At 34.1% G+C, this 22324-nt stretch overlaps 1 protein-coding gene across 1 annotated transcript; it reads left to right on the top strand.

The window, feature by feature from the left end:
* Positions 1–10901: 10901 nt before the first annotated feature.
* LOC131625791 (RING-H2 finger protein ATL74-like) lies at positions 10902–11834 on the top strand. The gene has a single exon (XM_058896623.1). The coding sequence runs from the start codon at positions 11123–11125 to the stop codon at positions 11672–11674; it is 552 nt and encodes a 183-aa protein (XP_058752606.1). The 5' UTR covers positions 10902–11122; the 3' UTR covers positions 11675–11834.
* The last annotated feature ends 10490 nt before the right edge of the window (positions 11835–22324 follow it).

Here is a 22324-nt window from a genome sequence, read left to right as displayed (position 1 = left end):
TAGTGGATGAAGTCCTTTTTAAGGCGAAATCACCTTGGCTAGTGGACAAGATTAGCCTTGTTTAAGGTGAACTTGTATAAACCGAAAGTGTCACTTTTATTTCTTAGCTTTTCTATCTTATTTGTGAGTTTGTTGATTAAATTAGTGATGAGTTCTTTGATTGTTTAATATACTCCCATATCTGAGAAATAAACTATAGGCTATTTAATACTTCTGTGAAATTTTTTACATTATCCTACATGTTTTACATTACCAAACACCAATCTAAGACTAGTTATTTCTGATTGAATAATTTTGGCACTAGGAAGTTTGTGTATTGGCTGAACTAATGTCAATATCATTAGATAAAAGTTGAAAACCTAAATCTTTATCATGTATTTGTAAAGAGTTAAATAGTTATATGAATTTGGAAGCATGTACACATGAACGGAAGGGATGTTTTATGCCAATAAGAAATGAGATTTTTATTTCATAATCAAGGGATTGATTGCTTCATCTTTTGAAAAAATTGTATGCAATTGGGTGATTGCTTCATCTGTTAATTGTTGGTCAATTACTAATTAATTATTAGTTACCAACTTGCCATAGTTATTTGACAATTGGTTATGATCATAATTTATTGTTAATAATATATGAAATAATATTTTGCATAGTTGGATTGTGTCTTCTGTTTGATGGATGCATTCCAATAAAACATGGATTGCTGCTACATAGATACATTCCACTAGTCATGGTTGTCATCGTTGTTCTCTGCTATTTGATATATGACACATCATCTGTCATGTTATCTTCATTATGATACTTGTCATTTGTATTTCCATCCTAATATGTTTAGAACTTTCTCTATTTCTCCATGCCTTTGTTCTTTAGAATATGTTTGTATGTTTGTAAATTATATGCATAATAATTCTTTCTTGAACTTACAACTTGCTATTTTCTTTTTTCATTATTAGTCTTAATAGTTTTAATAAAAAGTTGATTAAGACTTTTTTGTATTGGTGTAGTTAGTCGAAGGCCATCGCCGATTTGAAGAACATCAAAGCAGCATCATCCGTCGTCGAAACCAATAACCCCTCTTCTTTCTTTGGTAAGTCAAGTTCAAATTCAACATTACCGACTCGTATTGTCGTGTTTTGAGCTAATTTGCTTGCATTTGCCAATATTGGACAAATACGAATTCTGGCTCTGAAATGCGTTTGCCTGCTGAAATTTAGAATCACAAACTCTGCTTATTATTTGGAAATTAAATTGAAGCATACACTTTAATTATGGAATGATGCTTATTTTCACATGTAAAATTTGTCTATCCATGTCATTTTATACTCTTCAATTAACTTTTTTATTTTATATTTTTCAGGAATATCTTTGCTAGATAGGGGTTACTTGTGAAGAGTGAAAGTTTGATCGTTTTCAAGAATCTTACATTGTGTGGGTCTAGAAGTTGCTTACTTCTATACAGGTAATTAATTGTTATCTCTCGCTAAAGTAATATGTTGCGTTTTATTGCTTCAGATTCATTCCGTGTATACTTTGCGTTTTGACAGAAACGCATTATACTGTTTTGTGCCTTAATTAGTTGTTTTTGTTTAGCTTAATTAAGACATGGATAAGACATGGATGAATTCAAATCGCTTGTCGAAAGAGTACGAGAAAGAGGTATCGGAATTCGTTAAGTTTGCGGTTGTGCACGCCGAAGACTCGAGTCGAATGACGTGTCCTTGCTTGGGTTGCTGTTATGGGGGTCAGGTTGATGGGGATCAGTTGGCATCGCATTTACTACAGTTTGGAATTGATAGAAGCTATACATGTTGGAATTTGCATGGTGAGAAAAGTAACAGGAATGTTGAATCGAGGTATAATACGACGTATGCTTCAAACGACGATTGCACAGACACATACGATTATGATCGAGTCGAAGAGATTACAGAAGCGCTTGAAGAAGATCTTGAGGATTATCCCAAAATGTTCGAGAGGTTGGTAAGCGATGCAGAGAAACCGTTGTATGATGGTTGTACAAAATTTACAAGATTGTCTGCGGTGTTAAAGTTATACAACTTAAAGGCGGACAATGGATGGTCGGATAAAAGTTTCACAGAGTTATTAGCCCTTATGAAAGATATGCTACCAGATGATAATGTTCTTCTCAATCGAACGTATGAGGCCAAAAAGATGTTGTCCTCTATTGGCATGAGCTATGATAAGATACATGTCTGTCCAATGAGATTGAGGTTGAGCCGTATGTTGAAATGCACAAGAGTGTTATCCGATGTTTAAATCCGAATAGAAATGAGAATTGGATAGTACGAGAGCACAATCGAAGTTTCATACCGTGGTTTAAGGAACATATTTATTCAAAGTATCGTTCAGATCCTGCTTCAGTAACAGAAAGGTTGAGATGTTTAACATATGGTCCAAGTATAGTTGTGTTTTCTTATAGCGCGTACGCAATTAATGGATACACATTTTATACCAAAGAACAAGATGATAAAACTACTATGCAAAATAGTGGTGTTACCTTGGTAGCTGAAGCAATGCACATATCAAGTGCGAATGACTTAAATCCGAAATTTTCAAATTTGTCATATTTTAGGGTTATCGAGCGCATTTTGGTGTTTGATTACGCGAAGTTTCAGATTCATGTATTTGGTTGCAAGTGGGTTGAAACTAATAATGGCATACGAATGGATAAGTCAGGATTTTTGCAAGTGGATCTCAATAGGGTGGGGTAAAAAGATGAGCCTTTCATTCTAGCCTCTCAAGCTAAACAAGTGTTCTATGTCAATGATCTGACAAGTACGAAATGGTCTATAGTGCTTTTATCTAACAAAATAATTGATGAAAACATTGGAGATCAAGGTGATATTGGTGTTGGCATTGAATCTTGTACAAGAAACGATCAAAATGAGAATGAATCTTGTACTAGAAATGATCATAATGAGGGTATTTGGATCAATCCAACCGTCCGCGTTGTTAAGAGACGCGTAGAACATATTCCTACCAAGAAAAGAAAGAGACGTTAGTGAAAAAGGTAATAGTATATATATTCAATTCCGACAACTTTCTTTTTTTGACACAAGTACTAATGTGCTTTAGTTTGTTTGATACAAGTAGTATAGTTATATATTCCTATTCAATTAGTATATATATATATATATATATATATATATATATATATATATATATATATATATATATATATATATAAATATATTCAATTTGTATAGTTTTTTTCAATTTTGCGCCGATTCTTACAATACTTGTCATCCGATTTTGGTGCATATTTTCGTTTTGTACATAACTTTTGAACGATGTATCCGTTTGTCGACTTCTGTACATGTAACTATACTATTTTGACGATTCCGGAGCTGCTCATGCACTTATCTTTGCATTTCGGGACTGTTTTTTTATCGGTTTTGCTTCTGTCCATAATCAAAAGTCGGGCTTAGGGTCTGAATTTCGGAAAACCGACTTCATTTTTGAGTCCGTGAGGACGTTTTACCATAGCCATGTAAATTTCGTTCAATTCCGACAACTTTCTTTTTTTGACACTTATTCCGATTTCACCGATTTCGATTCCAATTTACTTGTACATAGTTACTTTGACTTGTATACATGTTTAAATATTAATAGTGTACTAATGTGATTTAGTTTGTTTGATACAGGTCAAATGGCTAGTAATCAAGAAAACTCACAAGATAGAGATGCTCTAGATACAAATCCTCCATCTGATGCATCAGTAACAGAAGTTGCACGAGGCATCACCATTATGAAGGGAATCATTCGAGATAGAGACAAAGGATTAATATATAATTTAGAATGGAATTCCGATAACCAAGCAATTGGTACTAATGCTGCAAAGTTGACAAGCTACATTGGTACACTTGTTCGTATGCATATTCCAATCTCCGTATCTAAATGGAATCTAAAAAGCAAACCGTTGGATGATAAAAAAGATATGCTTTGGGATGAGCTTAAGGTATCATATATGGTTGTTGTTATTATCTTGACGATAATTTGTTTAAATTACTTATACTAACACACTTTATGCGTATGTTTTTTCGCAGAGGTCTTTTAACATACCAGATGAGCGTAAATGCTACATACTTGGTTTGGCCGGAAAAAGATATAGAGGGTGGAAAGCTTTTTTAACAAACACCTATCTTAAGGATAAAGAAGGAAACTTTCTTGAAGAGGCCCCGGGACGTCCAAAAAAGTATGAGATCTTCATTAAAGAAGAAGATTGGGTTGAGTTTGTAAATCAAAGAGATGAGCTTTTCGGAAAAGGAGTGCCACAAATAGGGCGAGAGCATCAAAACCCGCGTATCCATACAAAAAAGGGCGTTTGGGATATGCACACTTAGAGGAAAAAATTGCAAGTAAATAGAAATGCTACGTTCTTATTAATTGTCTAAATGTGTTGTAATTGACGATTTTATCATTTGTGTCAATGCATAGTTAGAGGAGACGAAAAGTGAGGAAACCTCACTTCCAGTACATGTGTTGTGGAAGGAAGCTCGTGTGGGCAAGAATCGAGCTGTTGATCCCGATGTTCAAAAAGTTTATGATGAATGTGTAAGTATAACACTGTGTCTTTAATTAAATCAAATGTTTATTAATATATAATTGATTTTTTATCTCCACTAATAATTTTTGAAATGTAAATGAATTATAGGAGACCATGTCGCAATCGGTATCCACCGGTGAGGACCAGGATAATAGGAGCGTACTTAGTAAAGCACTAGATGTTCCTGAGTATCCTAGTCGGGTGAGGGGTAAAGGTCATGGTGTGACTCTAACCTCTTTCTATAAGCATTCTAGGAGAAGAAATCCTACCAATGAAGAAGTGTTGCAAAAATTGCAGGAATTACAAGCACAAGTCTCTGAATTGCAAAGAGATAAAGATATATATATATATGAGAGAAAAGTGCAATACTTCATCGGTGAAAGAAACTAGTGATAAAGCTAGTATCAACTGTCAAAGAAAATTTCCCGAGGTAATTATAAATTCTTTTTTCTTACAATTGTTCTATTTCTGTAATGATAATGACTTTATATTTATTATTGGTTTAGGGCATTTCATCTTGCCAACTATACTTATCGTCACCGGATTATCGCCTAATTGGCAAGGGAAAAGTGCACAACACTTTGGGAGATTTACTTCACCATAGACCGCTCCCGGATGGACACCTGAAAGTATCAGTTGATGTTGTATTAGATCATGATGCGGTGCTACCGGTACCTGACATGGTCTCAGAGACAACATTGATGCGAGATGCAATAGGGTCATTTGTTGCATGGCCCTCAGACCTCATTTTCATTGGTGATGAGATATGTTGAAAACCATTATGAATCATTTAGTTTTCGAATGTCAATTCTGAACCGTTACCTTAATTATTTTTTACATGATAATTTTAGACTACTCCTACAAAACCCGCAATTAAGGGTAAAGGGATTTTGCAGGAGGACGAGTCTGTTGCATCACTAAAAGAGGTACATCTAAAGTGTTAATATATGATCTGAATCTAAAACTGTATGATTTTATAATTTACCTAAGTTATATGATTTTTAGGTATCTGCTCGAGGGTCACAACAAGTGACGCAGCAAGTTCGTAGCGTACCACCCAAGAAAAAGGGTCCTCCGAAGGCCGTGGCAAAAAGAGGTGCTTTTGTGCCTCGATACCGGCAGACACTCGGAACACTTGTTGATATGTCAGATTTGACGACAGGTGCTTTCCGTGAAATTAATATGGATGAAGCTGTCTTTGGTATTGAATTCCTCGAAAATGTTGCACTAGATGACATGAAAGAGATTTTTACGCATGACCAATTAGGCGTCAGTAATATTCACTCATACATCCGATAATCCGATGAATATATTATTTAATTAGTTGAACAATTTATTTACACATTTCAATGAAAATAGTCTAATGTTTATTATGTTTTTATTTAAGGTTGTTGTATGACAAAGTGTTGCGCGAGACTGAATTGTCAAACATATTCCATTTCGTGTCTTCCTCCCATTGCAGCGGACAGACAATTGCTACGGAACCGGATTTAGTTAGACAGCGCTTAGTCGATAGATTCATGACCATCAACAATACAGAAAGCCTGTATCTTTGGGCATATAATACCCGACCAGTAGGGTTAGTTTTTCATTCTTGGTTCATCTAATCTTTGTTTCTTTTGCGTAGCAAAATTTTCATATAAACTTTTGTTTTAATTTATAGAGCATACTGGTTGTTGCTTGCTATCAACCCTATAAAAGAAGTGGTATATTTTCTGAATTCGGTAGATGGTGAATGGACCAATTATCCGGCTATGAAGTCATAGATTGATAGGTAAGTGAGATCATTCTAAATATTCGTGTATATTTATATATTTAATTATTTGTGAGATTGATCTAAATATATGCTTTTATATTTTTGTTAGATCAATACAAGTTTCCGAAGTCAAAGAGACGCACAGGTATCCCGGACTAAATCAAACAACATTACTTGGATCAAAGTGCAGGTACATTAATTTTCACAATTTTGCTTATAATAGTTATGCTACTTGATAAAACAAGACAACTATAAAATCTTATTTGTTTTTCTATGTAGTGTCCGCAACAGCGAAACAGTACAGATTGTGGATACTTTGTTTTGAGGTTTTTGAAAGAAATCCTTCAAACGAATCAATTAGAGATTCCAATCACGGTATGGATTTATAACTTAGGATAATTTCTTATAATTTATTACATTTAACTAAATCATGCATATTATGTTTTTGTTATGTAGTACTTTGATGATTTATATGTTGCTGCTTACACGAGACTTAAGTTGGAAGAAATCAAAGAGGAATTGTGTCAATTTTATATTCAGCGACTATTCATATAGGTATGAATATATTATTGTGTGAAAATTTTTATGAATACATTACTGTGTGACGGGTTTTGATAATGGCTTTGTTTTTTGAGTTTCTTTGGTGGATGTTGGTTCATTTTGCTTAATATTAATTGACGATGATGACGTTGTTATATGAATCAAGTTTGTTGTTTGCTGAATAAGAGTGCTGAACTTTGTTTTTGTTGTTGTTGAGTTTGATTCTTAAATAAGTGGCGCTGATAGTTTGATTTGAGACTGGATTGATGACACATTACATTGGTGGATTGAGTTGCAAATCACATGAAATTGTTGCTAATAATACTGTTGATGTTTCTGAATGACAATTTGTTTTCTTGGAAAATTTGAAGTATAGATGTTGTTATGGGGTCTGTTTTGAAACTTTGCCGTGGTATAGAATTTTAGTGTTGTTTTCATATTGAGGAAATACTATTAGTGCAGAATTTTATATGAGGGGATTGAGTCGTTCTGTGTTGCTTGCTCATTATTGTGTGACGGATTTTGATAATGACTTTGTGTTGGAGCCTTTAATTGTGTTTGAGCAAAGTTAGTTTAATTGACCGTGTTGTTCTGTTCATACTTTGCAGGACCAGGACCGCGCGCTCGTCGGATTTTGAGAATTTCGGGCTTATATTCTGATTTAGTAATTGTTAGAGATGATTTAGTTATATGTATTTGTTGTAAACATGTGAATTGAACTATAATGGTGTATATATTTTATTTTGGATTATAATGGTATTATATTGGTATATAATGGTATATAATGTCCTACCTATGGTTGAAAATATTACAGGTTGAAAATATATTACAGGTCGAAAATAAATATAGTTTGAAAATATTACAGGTTGAAAATATATTACAGGTCGAAAATAAATATAGTTTGAAAATATTACAGGTTGAAAATATATTACAGGTCGAAAATATTACAGGTTGAAAATAAATATAAATTACAGGTCGAACTGGGAGGCTTAAATTACAGGTTGCACTTTAAAATACTGCGTTTAGCAATGACAGCGCTTTCAAAAACGCTCTTAAAGGCCTACCTACGAAAGCGCTTTCTAATTAAAAGTGCTGCCTAAGATAAAAAAAAGCATAAAAGATAAAAAAAGCGCAACCTACGAAAGCGCTTTCTGGAAAAAGCGCTGCTATAGGGGATGCTACGAGAGCGCTTTTCTGGATAAAAGCGCTGCTATAGGGGATGCTACGAGAGCGCTTTTCTAGAAAAAGCGCTGCTATAGGGGATGCTACGAGAGCGCTTTTCTAGAAAAAGCGCTGCTATAGGGGATGCTAGGAGAGCGCTTTCCTGGAAAAAGCGTTGCTATAGGGGATGCTACGAGAGCGCTTTTCTGGAAAAAGCACTGCTATAGGGGATGCTACGATAGCGCTTTTGGCGTACCAAAAAACGCTGTCTTTACCTACGGCAGCGCTGGCTATGGCAGCGCTTTTAAGCGCTCTAATAGCCCAAAAAAAGCATTGTAAAAGCTGCTGTTTGGCATAGTGCAAGCATGATGTCTACATACTCAACGTGCTTGTTTGGATCTCCCTTTCCATTATAGCTATACAAATTTAAAGGTTTCTCGAGAGACTTCAAGATCCTACTGTCAAGGATGTGTGTAGAGAGCAAGTTTCTCCTCCAGTTAGAAACTTGTACTTCGATGTCGCTCTTGTCTTCTCTTCGAAAATGTTATGATGGCAATCAGTAAGGATAGATAACCTATGATAGAGTGTGACTACCATCTCTTCCTTAAAAATAATGTGGAGGAGTCTGTTGTCCTTAATGTTGGATACAATATGGTGATTTATGAGCCATTCTACATGGAGAGACGGTGTTAATAATGTTTGGTTATGGCGTAACTCTCTGATGCAGAGAAAAACTACTTCGCATTAGGAGTGGTATATGGAAGGATCATATTGTAGATTTTCTTTATTTCATAGTGTTCTTTAAGCCAATTAGCAAGAGTTTTGTTGTTGTAACAGTTTGTAAACACTATTGAGCAAATTGTTCACTCATTGCATGCCTAAACTGTCGTAAAGTTGTTGGAGGCTTTAAAACACCTCTTGTTTAGGGATTATTGGTTGCATCAGAGGTTGTTTTGAGGTTTGGCCGTGAAGTAGTTGTTGAAAGGTTGAAATGCTAGGAGGACTTAGAACATGCTATAGTCGATCATCGGAGGAATTTGAATTTGAGGAGTAGAACCATAAGGTGAAGTCACCAAGACTATATCATATTTGGCCGTTGGAGGAAGTGGAGTATCCCTCACACGATCAAGAGCATTGATTATCGCGGAAGCCATGGCAGCGACGTTACGTTGGAACGACTATCGAGTAGATTTTAGTACTGCCATGGATTTCATGAGATTGATCCATTGTTCGAACATGAAGAAGATTGGTTGTTATCGAATTATGGTAGAGAGACAATGGTTTCTCATGGAGATTTGAGGAAATTAGATGTCCATTCTCGTAGGCAACGTCATTGTTCTGTGGTGGAACGGGGAATAGGAAACAAGATGGGAATGAGATCTTCTGTTGTGATGGTGAGTTCTTCCGGTAAGACAGAGAAGCTTGGACCTGCAAGGTTACCACTTCAACGTCCAAGTCACTGAAGTATTTGAAAGCAACTTGGAGTGAGAGTGAAAGAGATACATGAAACTGACGCGTGTATAGCTTAGATAGATTGAACGATCAAAACCTCTTGATCAACTCGGCACATTGCACGGGTCGTCGTTTGATTAAATCATATGATGAAGGCCGAAGACTAGGATTACACGTTTTGTGTTTGGTTGAGGTCTTGCATGTTCCTCACTTGAATCTTTGTCTACAAGTCTTGCAAACGATTCAAAATAGTTTTAACCTCGTTATCATTCAAAAATGCTGTAAAAATTCATGGAGTCCCTTCAAATCTTCAAAACCCATAAAATACTTTAAAATTTTAAAAAAAATGTATATATAATCTCTTTAAATTTTAAACTGAAAAATATTGATTTTAAACAATCTTTAAAAAAAAAAACTCTAGAATTAATATAAGTCTACAAAAAATTTAATCAAAATAAATTTTTAAACTCAATCCAATAAATCTGCTAAAAACCGTGAACACAGAAATAGATTAACACATCAATTTAACAAAATATTTTCTTTGCTCATTTAGAGTTTACTTTATCAATAAATTTGTTTTGTTTACAGGAAAAACTTACACTATTTTTCAATTATATTGAATTTAACTCAACCTATGTCCTATACTACTATATTTAAGTTTATTGTGAGACTGCCACCCGTTAGAATCTTTAACTGCATGGCGGACTAAAACATAACAATGTAGCCTCTCCCCTCCTTTGTTTTAGATGGAATGGTCCGTTTTGCCACCCTATTTATAGTCTTAATTGCCCCATCTTATTATTATTATTATTAGAAACAAAGAAATTACCTTTTGGGTTAATTTGGTACTAAACCTGATTATTAATATTTTTTACAATTTTTTAAAATTATAATTAGATAAACAAACCATGTGAAGACACTGATCCACTGGACCCTCTATGTTTATTTCAACTAGTTATACTTTCACTCTCAACAACTAAACATCCCCAATTGCTATAAATTGTATTTCAATGCACTAATCTAAATCTCACTCACCCTACCCTCTCTCATGAACAGTAATATGCCAAAAAATTCTATTATTAATTGAAACTATGTAGAATATCATCAATTATTTTCATTTATGAAGTTCAGGTACAAAATTTCATAATTCTCTGTACTCCAATCATTTTAATTTGCATTATTTCTAAAGTTTTGTTTTTATATCATTAATCAATATTCCATTGAGGACCATTCTGAATAATCAAACAAGCTGTAGAAAATGGTCCCAATTTGGATTAATGCTACCCTCCAAAACCAAGCTTAATACTTTCATTTTCATTTACTCACCAACAAAATTTAAGACAGCTATATGTTTAGGATCGAGTTCGAACCCAAAATCTTTGATTCAGGACGCCCTCTTGCGTCCAAACTTCCAAATTTATAATGTTCCAAATAAATTTTTTATATTTTTAAATAATTCTAAAAAATATTAATTAGTGAGTTGTTCCATCCTAATCAAACGGTGTAGATTGTTTCACTGAGGGTTTCTATAACTTCACACATTCTCATAAAAATTGAAACCACTACCACCACAAAAACACACACAACCTCATCAAACTCACCCAACAAATTTTTCAGCCTAAAGCTTCAGGATTTCCACAAACAGTACCATGAAACGCCGGTTTCTCGACACGGAGATGAGTATTCCACCATCATACGAAAACAACACAGGCGATTCATTCATCAACGCAGAGAATTTCGATACAAACATGGTGATTATACTAGCAGCACTACTATGCGCATTAATCTGCGCTTTAGGGCTGAACAACATAGCCCGCTGCGCCATGCGATGCAGCAGAAGATTCTCGGAAGAAACACCGGCGCAAACAACAGCAAGGTTGAACAAAACAGGTTTAAAAAAGCGTGAGCTGAGTCAAATTCCGGTGGCGGTTTACGGTACCGGAGAGAATATTCCGGCGACGGAGTGTCCCATTTGTCTCGGGGAATTTGAGAAAGAAGACAAAGTTCGAATGCTGCCAAAGTGTAACCACGGGTTTCATGTTAGGTGTATTGACACGTGGTTGGTGGCGCATTCTTCGTGTCCGAATTGTAGGAATTCAGTGCTTGAGAAAGAATCAAAGAGTGTTGGCGGTTCTTCCGAGGTTGCCGGAGATGGGTTGCCGGAAAATGGTACGGTGGTTGTTGAGATGCAGGGAAGTTGAGTTGAAAAGGTACATGGGAAAGGAGATGAGGTTTTGGTGTATGGTAGTTGTGAAATTTAATGTTAGTTGTTAGTAGTAGTAATCAGTTAGTTCATGAATATTATTATGTGACCAACCTTATTTTTTTTAATAAAAAAATATTGTGTTTGTGTTGCAGACATAGATTAGATATATTATCAGTCAAATGTATTAGTTTTACTTTTTGTAATATATTTTGGGCTTAAATGCATCTTTGGTCCCTGTAAGTTAGCGAGTTTTTGATTTTCGTCCCTATAAGTTTTTTTTGGGTCTGAGTCCCTATATTTCACATTCGTGTTTTTTTTAGTCCCTAAAATCAAAATTCGCAGGAAAATTCGTAGGAAAACCTGCAGATTTTCCTGCGGATTTTGGCTTTAGGGACTAAACCGCAAGCAAAAAGTAAGATATAAGGACTCATACCAACAAAAAAAACTTACAGGAACGAAAATCAAAAACTCGCTAACTTACAGAGACCAAATGTGCATTTAAGCCTATATTTTGACATGTATCTAATCTATATGTGAAATTTGCATAATAGTGATAGGAGGGTGTAACATTTTCTATTTTGTTGGGATAGAGATAAAAATAATTTCCATCTATTATTTTTTAGTTTGTTTAATAGTTTTAACCATCAGGTTTTGTGAAAAAGCTTAACTATCAATTAACTGATTTAATTCTATATCTCTTAATATTGATATCCTAATATTCAGAAATGGATCGTTTAGTGTTTTTTAAGAATCTTCTTGATAATGAGAATACTAAAATACTACATAGATGTTTGTTTTAATATTGGTTTTTTTTAACCAGTTTGTTTGTATAGGTTAGAAAATAGTAATAGGACAAAATAGCTTTACATAACGATGAATGTTTAAAATAGTGTGAAAAGTCATGTTCTTGTCCACACAAAAAAACCTGAATATTGAATCATAATAGGTTGGAGTGTACTAGAAAGTAGAAACTCCCGTGAGCATTCATGTACCAATTTTTCTGAACCACAAGATGTGTTTTAAATTATACTGCACAGGACAATTCTCTTTGTAAATGATGTCGATAATGCTTTTGAAAATTTTCAATGAGACATTGTTTGTATTATGCATAACTAAAAGATAAGGGGTGCATTTTGTTTTAGTTTTTTTTAGATAGTTTATATAGGGTGATACTTTTATGTTAATTTTTTAAAAAAAATTGGTTTAAATAGTTTTTTTTAAATATTATTTTAAATATTTTATTTTTTTTAGAAAAAAATTTTAGATATCAAAATTTTAAAAAAAATCACTTAAATTTGAAGCTAATTCAAATATTTTTTGAATTACATCATTTTGAAAAAAATTGTGATTTTAACTATGTTTTTTTTAAGCATCAAAATATATAGAACAAAATAAAGCAGTACAAAAAGGAGGAGGACAAAACCAAAACCCTTTAGAAGAACATAGCGAAAAGGAAAAAAAAAAAGAAGATAGAAAGCAAATACACAAAAGAGACAATTCTCATCAAAGAAACTAGTGAGGTGAGCGGTTGAGGGCACCCACCTTGAAACTTATGCTCGCCTCAGGCAGTTTCTTCTTGTTTTTTTTTTTGGTCCACCAATTAAAATGGATGACTTGTGTTTTCATCCAAATCAACCATCTTATCTTTCTTAGCCATGTTAGCCCAAGATTCACTCAAAAAAAATTATAGCTTGTTGGACCTCTGCAGGAACAAGCCCTAAAACTTGCATGTCATGAATAACAGAGGCACTAAAATTTGACAAGTTACAGTCTGCCACCATAATAAAGCCATCTCCCAAAAGAAGTGATTTGCTATTACTTCCTCTTGATGATCCTCTTGGAAGAAAGTGTCAACTGAATCTAAATCTTTTTCGTGATTCTTTCAGTTTTACCTTGATCAGTGGTTTCTATATCAGCTAAACCATACAAATTCTCATTACCTTGGGCACCCAATTCTCCTTAATACAACACATCAATACTCGCATCCTTCCTATCAACAGTGGTTTTCAAACAATCAATAAATCCTAAAAAAGGATTATTATCAACACATGTTTTAGTAGCATTTGCACATTTAACTGATTCCTTTCTTAAATCCGCCTTCTGAATAGGCATAAACTTATTCACATGTGTTTATGCTTCTCATTAGTTACCCCTTTGTCTTGATCCACTTTAATAATTTTACAAGACGAAAAACTATGACCAATGTTATGACATTGTGAACAGAAAAGTGGCAAATTTTTATATTCAATGTTAACAAAAACATCATAATCTTCTCTTTCGACCCACAATTTATGTCTGGTTTTAGCAGATAAGTCAATATCAACTAAAACTCTTGCAAATTGTCCAAAAGATCTCTCTAGTGGGCACTTGTTGCAGCATCCAAACACATTAGCGATCCGAGAAAACTAATAATTGCAAAGTTAATATTAGGACTCCAATATTCATGAGGCAATTCAAGAAAACAAACCAACATTGAACTTATGTATGTTTGTGGTTATTAGGTTTAAAGTCAATAGTCCAAGCAAATATTTTGAGAAAACCAGGCTTTAAGCTTCAAGAAAGCACCACACGAACACGTTAAACATCCTCAACAAAAGAAAAAATTTATAAAAACCTTTTCCTAAAGAATCAATTCCCCATTTACTTAAAGGCTTCCAAATAGTGTTTAGTTTACCACGCAACTCTTGAAGTTTCAGGGGAGGATGTCCCTTAAACAAAATCAACCGCCCATGAAGATGATTTTTTGCATGATTCAAGACTAACCTTGTATTCTTCCTTGGGAAATTTGATAGCTATGTCATCTCCTTTCAAACTATATCTTTGAAATTGACAATGGAGGAAATAGCACATGTCTTACTCAAAACTTGAGCAAAAGATTTTGTGCTTGTATCCTTCTCTTTAGGAACCACGACTTCACCTGTAATATTCGAAGATATATCCAATGGAAACACAAGGTTTTCAACCAAATTCACAACATCTCAAATGCTGACTTTTCAAAAGTATGTACAACATTTGTTAAATTGAAATTTCTAAGCAACGACACACACAAAGGCGACCCAACAAGTTCATTCACATTGAGAAGAGAACCCAAAAAACTTTGTTCTTCCATGGCAACGCTAATCCAACTCCGAGGAATGAAAAAATGTTGTCTTCCATTTTATTTACTAGAAGACCAAGAAAATAAGTGAATTCTCCTACCAGACTCATCTCAAACTGAGACTGCATATGTTAAACAAAATGCTCCACCATCTTGTCTGACATCCCACAAAAGACTATGTCATCAACATAAATCTGGGCTATCATGAGCTTTCCTCCATAATTCTTCACAAATAGAGTTTTATATATTCCTCCATTATTGTATTAATTATTGATCGGGAACTCAGTTAACCTCTCATACCAAACTCCAAGAGCATGCTTTAATCCATAGAGAATTTTCTTCTGTTTTTACACATTGTAATACGGTGAACTGACTTTATTGAAATGTCGCGGTAAGAAAGAGTCGCCACTGACTTTTATTTTATCCAAATTAAAGAAAGGCTAAAAGAACTGAAAAAAAAACATTTTAAAAGAAATTTTGAGTTCGGGGGGTAATTTATACAAAGGGAAGGTGCAAGGCACCCTTTGCATCCATGGTTTTCCATGGGCTCTTAATTGCTCAGCTCTTTTAGTTTTCAAAAGCTTAGAAATGAAATAAGACTTTAGCTTGTAAATAAGCGTAGCTTTTTGAAGGTTTTTTGAGAAAAGAGCAGAAAAAATATTTAAACCAGAGCAAGCAATTAGGAGCTAATTACCTTAACATTGTAAAAGAGTTCTTTTAGCCTTTCAGGGCTATCCATACCATAAGAGGGTAGGAAGTCCTTTTATTTGGAGGTTGAAGAGTCGTCGAAGGTATCGTTCGCCACAAGACTGTCCCTGTCATGAAGAGGGAAGGTAGTCTAAGGGAAGGATAAGAATAGTCATTATTAGGCAACCAAGAGGATACCTCAGCAATCGAAAGGGACTATCACATCATTTGTAGGCAACCTTGAGGGACGAGATCATATAACCGAACTGAAGGCAACATAATTGGGACTTATGATCTTTTGTGATGAGAATGAACCGAGGGCAACATTTGCTGAGGCGTCCTCGTATCCGAGGGACTTGACTATTCTGCACTAAAAAAGCAACAGGCAACAGGCAACAAAAGGGGTTACCATAAAAGGTGTGTGGGTGCACAATCACGTGATTCAATTCAGATAATTATCTTGTAAATTAGTTATTCTAAATTCAGTTCGAGGTTTTCACGCCCTAAATTACTAACCACGCAGTTATAATATAATGCATAATAATTTAAGTGCCTTCAAGGCCACACAATACAACCCAGGAGCAGTTACAGAATATAGCCATGGGGAAGGGGAAAAGAGCAATAAAATAAACCAATAAGCAATAGGTTTAACACAAGTAATAATTAAAGAAGAATTAGAGGAGAACGAGTTTAGGGTTACCGAAGGTTCGAGCTTTGACTGGTTGGTTAACCCTGAATATTATTAAAGGCAAAATAAAAAGGGGTGAGTGTAGGAGGAATTCATTAACTATGTGGGGAAAACCCTATTTTTAGGCAAAAGGAAAAATAAAAAGTAAAATATTAAATAAAATAAGGATGCAGAAACTTAGCTTTTCGAGTGGTAGGCGCCTAGTCGGAGGATCCTGGGATAACCCTGAAAAGTTGCACAAAGAAAAGAATTTTTAGTGTATGAATGGTCTAACGACAAACCTCGCAAACCCTGATTAGGGCACGAGTTAACTATGGTTAATAAAACAATAAAAACCAAACTAATTAATTATTGGTTTTTAACCTAATTAATTAGATCGGCAAAAAATAAATTTTTGATTAAATTGTCTAACCCTAATAAGTATTTTAATCAATTAATAAAATATTAATCAAATTAAAACAATTAAACAAACCAAATTAAATTAATCATTTAATCATTTAAATCAAATAAAAATTATCATTAATAACTAAATCAAATTAATCATTTAAAAATAAATATATTTATTTTTTAATGTTTTTATGAAAAAAAGAAAATTTAGAACAAATTTTAATTAAAAGAATATTTAAAAGAGTTTTCATTAAATAAAAATAAATAAACAATATATAAACAAATAAAAAGAAATAAGTTATGCAATAAAAAAAAATTGGGACTTAGCGTTTTGGATCCTGTGTGGCTAAGGCAGTGAGGTCCATGATGCGCCTGCAATCCTAGAAGCGTTGGATCAAATTGTATGGAGATAATATGGTGCCTGAGCGAGGGTGCATGGTGTGCGTGTCTGAGCATGCTGCACGAGATCTGAAAAAATAGAAAAAAGAGACGCGCGCAATTTCGTTTTGAACCGACCAATGGGATGATGACAACGCATCATCTTCTTCAACAAATTTCTGCAACGTTCCTTTTACAGCGCTTTTTTATGGAAAGCTGTAAAAGACCTCGACCTATTACACCTGCAAAAACGTAGAACCCCCAAAACAACACAAAAATTTGGCGCGACCTCATCAGGAGGATCGTCCAACATCCCTGATCATGAATATGGCATCGATTTTTCCTAATTTTGGCTTAATCAGAAAGCCCTAAATTGGAGCTCGAAAACCTAGCAATGGCGAAACTCTTATAACAGCATATAAACACAATTAACTTTCCAGAATCGATCAGAGCATCAACATAAATATGAATATGCAACTAAAGTTCAGTCATGATGCGTGAATTAACGAAATCGAAGTTAGAAGGATTGGTTCAAACTGTGATGAATTGGAGATGATTCTTGGTGCTGCAAAGCTTGGTGATGAATGGAAAACGTTCTGTGAACCTTCAGGGATGCGTTTAGACCTTCAAAACACCTTGAATCACTCTCAAACTCCAAGAACGATTTTGACTTTTTCTTGATTTTGGAAGAACTCGGTTAGGGTTTCCAAGACTGCAAAAAAATGTTTTCTAGAGGTCTGCAATTGTTCCCTACTTATAATAGTGTGAATTAGGTTAATAAAACCAGAAAGAATCTCATTGAATCATATATTTGTTATCTTGAAAATTTGATTGGAAATTTGTTTGTAAAAGCTTCTAAAATTGGCCAAATCTCAATATCTTCCACTCAATCTTGTAGAGCACGAAATTATATTGGTAATATGCCTTAAATGATGATTGAATATGATTAGAATAAGATCCTTAGCCAAATATTTGATTTTCCATGATTAATTATCACTTTTAAATGATAAAAATTCATTTAAAATCAAATAAAAATCCAAAATTTGTGGGAATTGAGTTTGGAGTCTTGGATAACTTGAGGATTAAGTTTGGGCCATAAAAAGTTTGGCCTCTTTGCAAAGAAATTCATTTTGAACCCTTTTACTTCACATTTTTCTTCTCAAAATTGTCCAACTTTGACAAGGCATATCTCCCTCAATTTTTAAGTTATGGAGGAGTTCTAGGACTTTTTAGAAACCTCAAGATGTCCTCTACAAGGCACTTTGGAAGCTTTTTCCATTTGAGGATTTTATATTGATGATATTGGCTTTGAGAAAAAACTGCTTTTGGTTGACTTTCAAAAAGGACCTATAATCTTTTGGTGCATATCTCTCAAATGAAGCATTTTTAGCCTTGGCTTGTGAGAGACAAAATTGTAGAGAATTCAATTTCCTTTAAAATAAGCTTTGGATGGGAAATTTCGGATGTTCCATGTAGAAGTTATGGCTGGTCAAAGTTCAGATGACTTTCTCCTATGAAAACCCTAATTTAGAAACTTTTGGTTTTGTTGATTTCTGATCTTTTCTTGATGAGTCATGATCAATCCTTGATCAAATGATGAATGATATTTCAAAATACGGTTGTTGACAAAAAATCAGGAGTTTTGACTGTGTTTTGACCACAGTTGACTTTTAGGTCAAACTAGTCGACTGTTGACTTTCTGAGCAATTGAGTGGTCAATCCTTGGAATTGAAACCTGAATTTTGTCATGGAGATAGTTTGAAACATCATAAGCCATATGAAATGCATTGGAGCCTTTGATTCATTGGTTTTCTTCAGAGAAATCAAAACCCTAACTCCTTGAGCCATTGTTTAGGAGGGTGTGTCTTTGAGCATTGCACTTTGATGTGAGTTTGAATAAGAGAAATATGATGGGAAAATTTTGGGGTATGACACACATGTTTAGGAAAGATGGGATCAATGAACCCCTTGGGTTGTTATACATAGACTTCTTCAATAATATACCCATTCAGAAAGGCACTTTTAACATCTATTTGATACATAAGAAGAAGAAGAAGAAGAAGAAGAAGAAGAAGAAGAAGAAGAAGAAGAAGAAAAAGTCCCAAAGTCATCCAAAGGCCAAAAGACCAAGGAAGTTGAAAAGGGAAGTATAATCTGTAGGTGTTTTCATGTTGGCTGCATTTGTGGTAAAACATACCTGGGTGTTTAATGTATTCGAAAATGTCATGACATGCTTTATATGGTGTTATGCAGGTTGCATATGTTTAAGCTAATACAGGTTTTGTTAGTGAATGTCATGACCGATGTCATGACATCCATGTTTGACAGCAAGAGCTGTTATGTTTTACTATTATGTTTCCTGATTTCTCTCAATCTACAATTTAGGAAACATTTTATTGTGTGTTGAATATTTCTCCTAGAAGATTTCACTAACAACACATTCTGTAACAGCCTGATGACGTGTGAATTAGGTTAACTTGGTTAACCCTAATTTGTTTCTTGGAAAGCCCGAGGCCCAAGAGCTTCATATAAGAAGACTGCAATCCTAATTTGGAATGCAGAGAGATTTGTTAATTGTGAAGAACCGTAGTTCTGTGTCTGTGTGTTTAGTCTCTTGTACTCCAAGCAATTGTCTTTTGATGATTGTATTGGAATAGGTTGTTTTTGTACTTTGTCACTCTAAGCTTTTAAGCACGAGTGTGTGTCTCTTGATTGAAGCTTTTAAGCAGATTAATGTGTGTTTTTTAAGTGTGTCTTTTCTCTCATTTGATTAATGTCTGTTTGTAATCACTGCTGTGATTGAGGGGGAGTGAGTGGAGATACTCAGGTCTAGGATTAGATTGGAATTGTATTGGGTAGGTCTTAAGTGAGTAGTTGTAAACGGGGGAGTTTAGCTCTGAATTAATACTGCTTATATTGGATTCTCTCCCTGGCTTGGTAGCCCCTAGAGTAGGTATTGTTGTATACCGAACTGGGTAAACAATTATCTATGTTCTTTACTGTTTTATGTCTTTCTGTTTTATAGTATTATTCTGTGTTATTGTGGATGTATTAACATCCAGTACGACATCACGTGTGAGTTACTAGAATTTTCAATTGGTATCAGAGCAGGCACCCTGCCTGTTTAAATCTGGGTGAGATCTAGGGACAACAAAATTCTGGTACTATGGAGAAGGAATTGTTAGTGTTTGGGAATATACCATCCATTTTGGATGGCTCTAACTATGACTACTAGAAACCCCGTATGGTAGCTATTCTAAAGTCTGTGGACAGCTAGGCCTGGAGAGCTGTGGAAAACAGATGGAAACATCCTGAGAAGGTAGTGGAAGATGGAACCACTATTCTAATTCCTGAAGAACAATGGATAAAAACTGAGGAAGAGCTGCCTTTGGGCAATTCCAAGGCATTAAATGCCTTGTTCAATGGAATTGACAAGAACATATTCAAACCTGTGCAGCACTGTGATATGACTAAAGAAGTTTGGGATATTCTCAAAACAAATCATGAAGGCACATCCAAGGTGAAGATGTCTAAACTTCAAATGCTTACCACCAAGTTTGAAAATCTCAAGATGAAAGAGGATGAGACCATTCATGAGTTTTACATGAATATCCTTAAGATGGCAAATACCTCAGGAGCCTTAGGAGAAAAAATATCTGAAGAAAAGCTGGTAAGAAAGATCCTCAAATCACTGCCTAAGAGATTTGCTATGAAGGTAATTGTTGTAGAAGAAGCTCGGGACATCAGCAACATGAAGCTGGATGAACTCATTGATTCACTACAAACCTTTGAGATAAGTATTTGTGATACTGTTGAAAAGAAGAACAGGAGCATAGCTTTTGTTTCCAACACTGAAGATAATTCAAGAGAAATCAATGGTGGAAGTGATGAAAATTTATCAGAAGCCATAGCCATGCTTGGAAAACAATTCAATAGGTTCATTAAAAAGGTTGATCAGAAGTCCAGACCCAATGTCAAGAACACTTCCTATGACATCAGCAAGACCTATGATCCTAGCAGAAGATCTAAAGCTGAAGATAAGCCCAATCAAGGCAAAGGGGTTCAGTGTCATGGTTGTGAAAGATTTGGACACATTAGAGTTGAATGTCCTACCTACCTCAAGGAGCATAAGAAAGGCTTGTCTGTCACTTGGTCTGATGAAGATTCTGACAATGAGTCTGAAGAGGAAACTGCAAAACATGTCACAGTGCTAACAAGTGTCTATGCATCTGATGATGATTCTAGTGATGATAAGCTAACCTTTGATGAGCATGCTGCCTCATACAAGAAGCTGTGTATCAAGAATGCTGAAGTCTGCAAACAAGTTGAGAAGCAAAAGATAATCATAAAGGAGATGGAAATTGAGAAGAATGGACATCTTGCAACCATAGACTCTCTCATGTTTCCGTTAATATTATTATTTTAATCAGTAATTTCATGTTCCCGTTAATATTCAATATTTTAATCAATAACTTCAGGTTTCCGTTAATATTCACTAATTTGATCAGTAACTTCAATATTTTGAATAATATAATATTAATGTTGTTAATTTATATAAAGATTAAATTTTCAATTTCAAATATTTACTTTTAAATTTATAATATTAAGTAACAAAAAATAGTTGATTAATTTTCATATTTAACATGTATGATAATAAAATAAATTATAATTTAAGTAATTTATATGTTAAGAATGTGGTCATACACATATGAAACGTTTTTAACTTGTATGAGATGGATCTTCCCGTTTTTAAAACATACTTATTTCTATCATTCCCTAAATTGAAATTTTATGAAAAATATATAAGCAAAATAAATTTAAAAATAATATATTAATTAAGATATATTTTAATGTTTCTTAATTAATTAAGAGGTAACACAACAATTTAGTTTTTTTACTGAAAAATAAAAATATATAGAGATATATATGATAGTACTACTCCCATATTTATTTGATAAGTTAGGATGATATTAATTAATAATTAAAATAATTAAAGTCTATTATACAATAATTAAAAAAATCATAAAAATAATACAACATCCTGATTTTATATAACATTGTCATCATCATTTTACTCACATGGTGTGAGATGTTGGAAGAAAGAAAAAAATAATGCTCGATGGATCGACAAGATAGCCACGTGGCCAATTTAGGAACAAATAGGATATTTTGGTAAAACCCAAAGTATATAATTTTCTTATATGATAGATTTGAGGATAGGTCTTAAGCGGAATAACATTAGCAATTGTTTTTGGGTTATGATTGACTATGATTGTTTAAACTTTTCAAAATTGGCAACGTCTTAAGTATACTACATTCATATAGAGATCATGAGTGATAGTTAGTGAGCGTGGACAAATTTGAAATGAAGCAATGAGAATTTAGATTAGCAGGACATATTTTTAAAA

Source organism: Vicia villosa, unplaced genomic scaffold, assembly GCF_029867415.1.
Source record: "Vicia villosa cultivar HV-30 ecotype Madison, WI unplaced genomic scaffold, Vvil1.0 ctg.000236F_1_1_3, whole genome shotgun sequence".
NCBI lineage: Eukaryota > Viridiplantae > Streptophyta > Magnoliopsida > Fabales > Fabaceae > Vicia > Vicia villosa.
The sequence above is the reverse complement of the archived record's forward strand: the minus strand, read 5'-3'. Positions and strand labels throughout refer to the sequence as shown.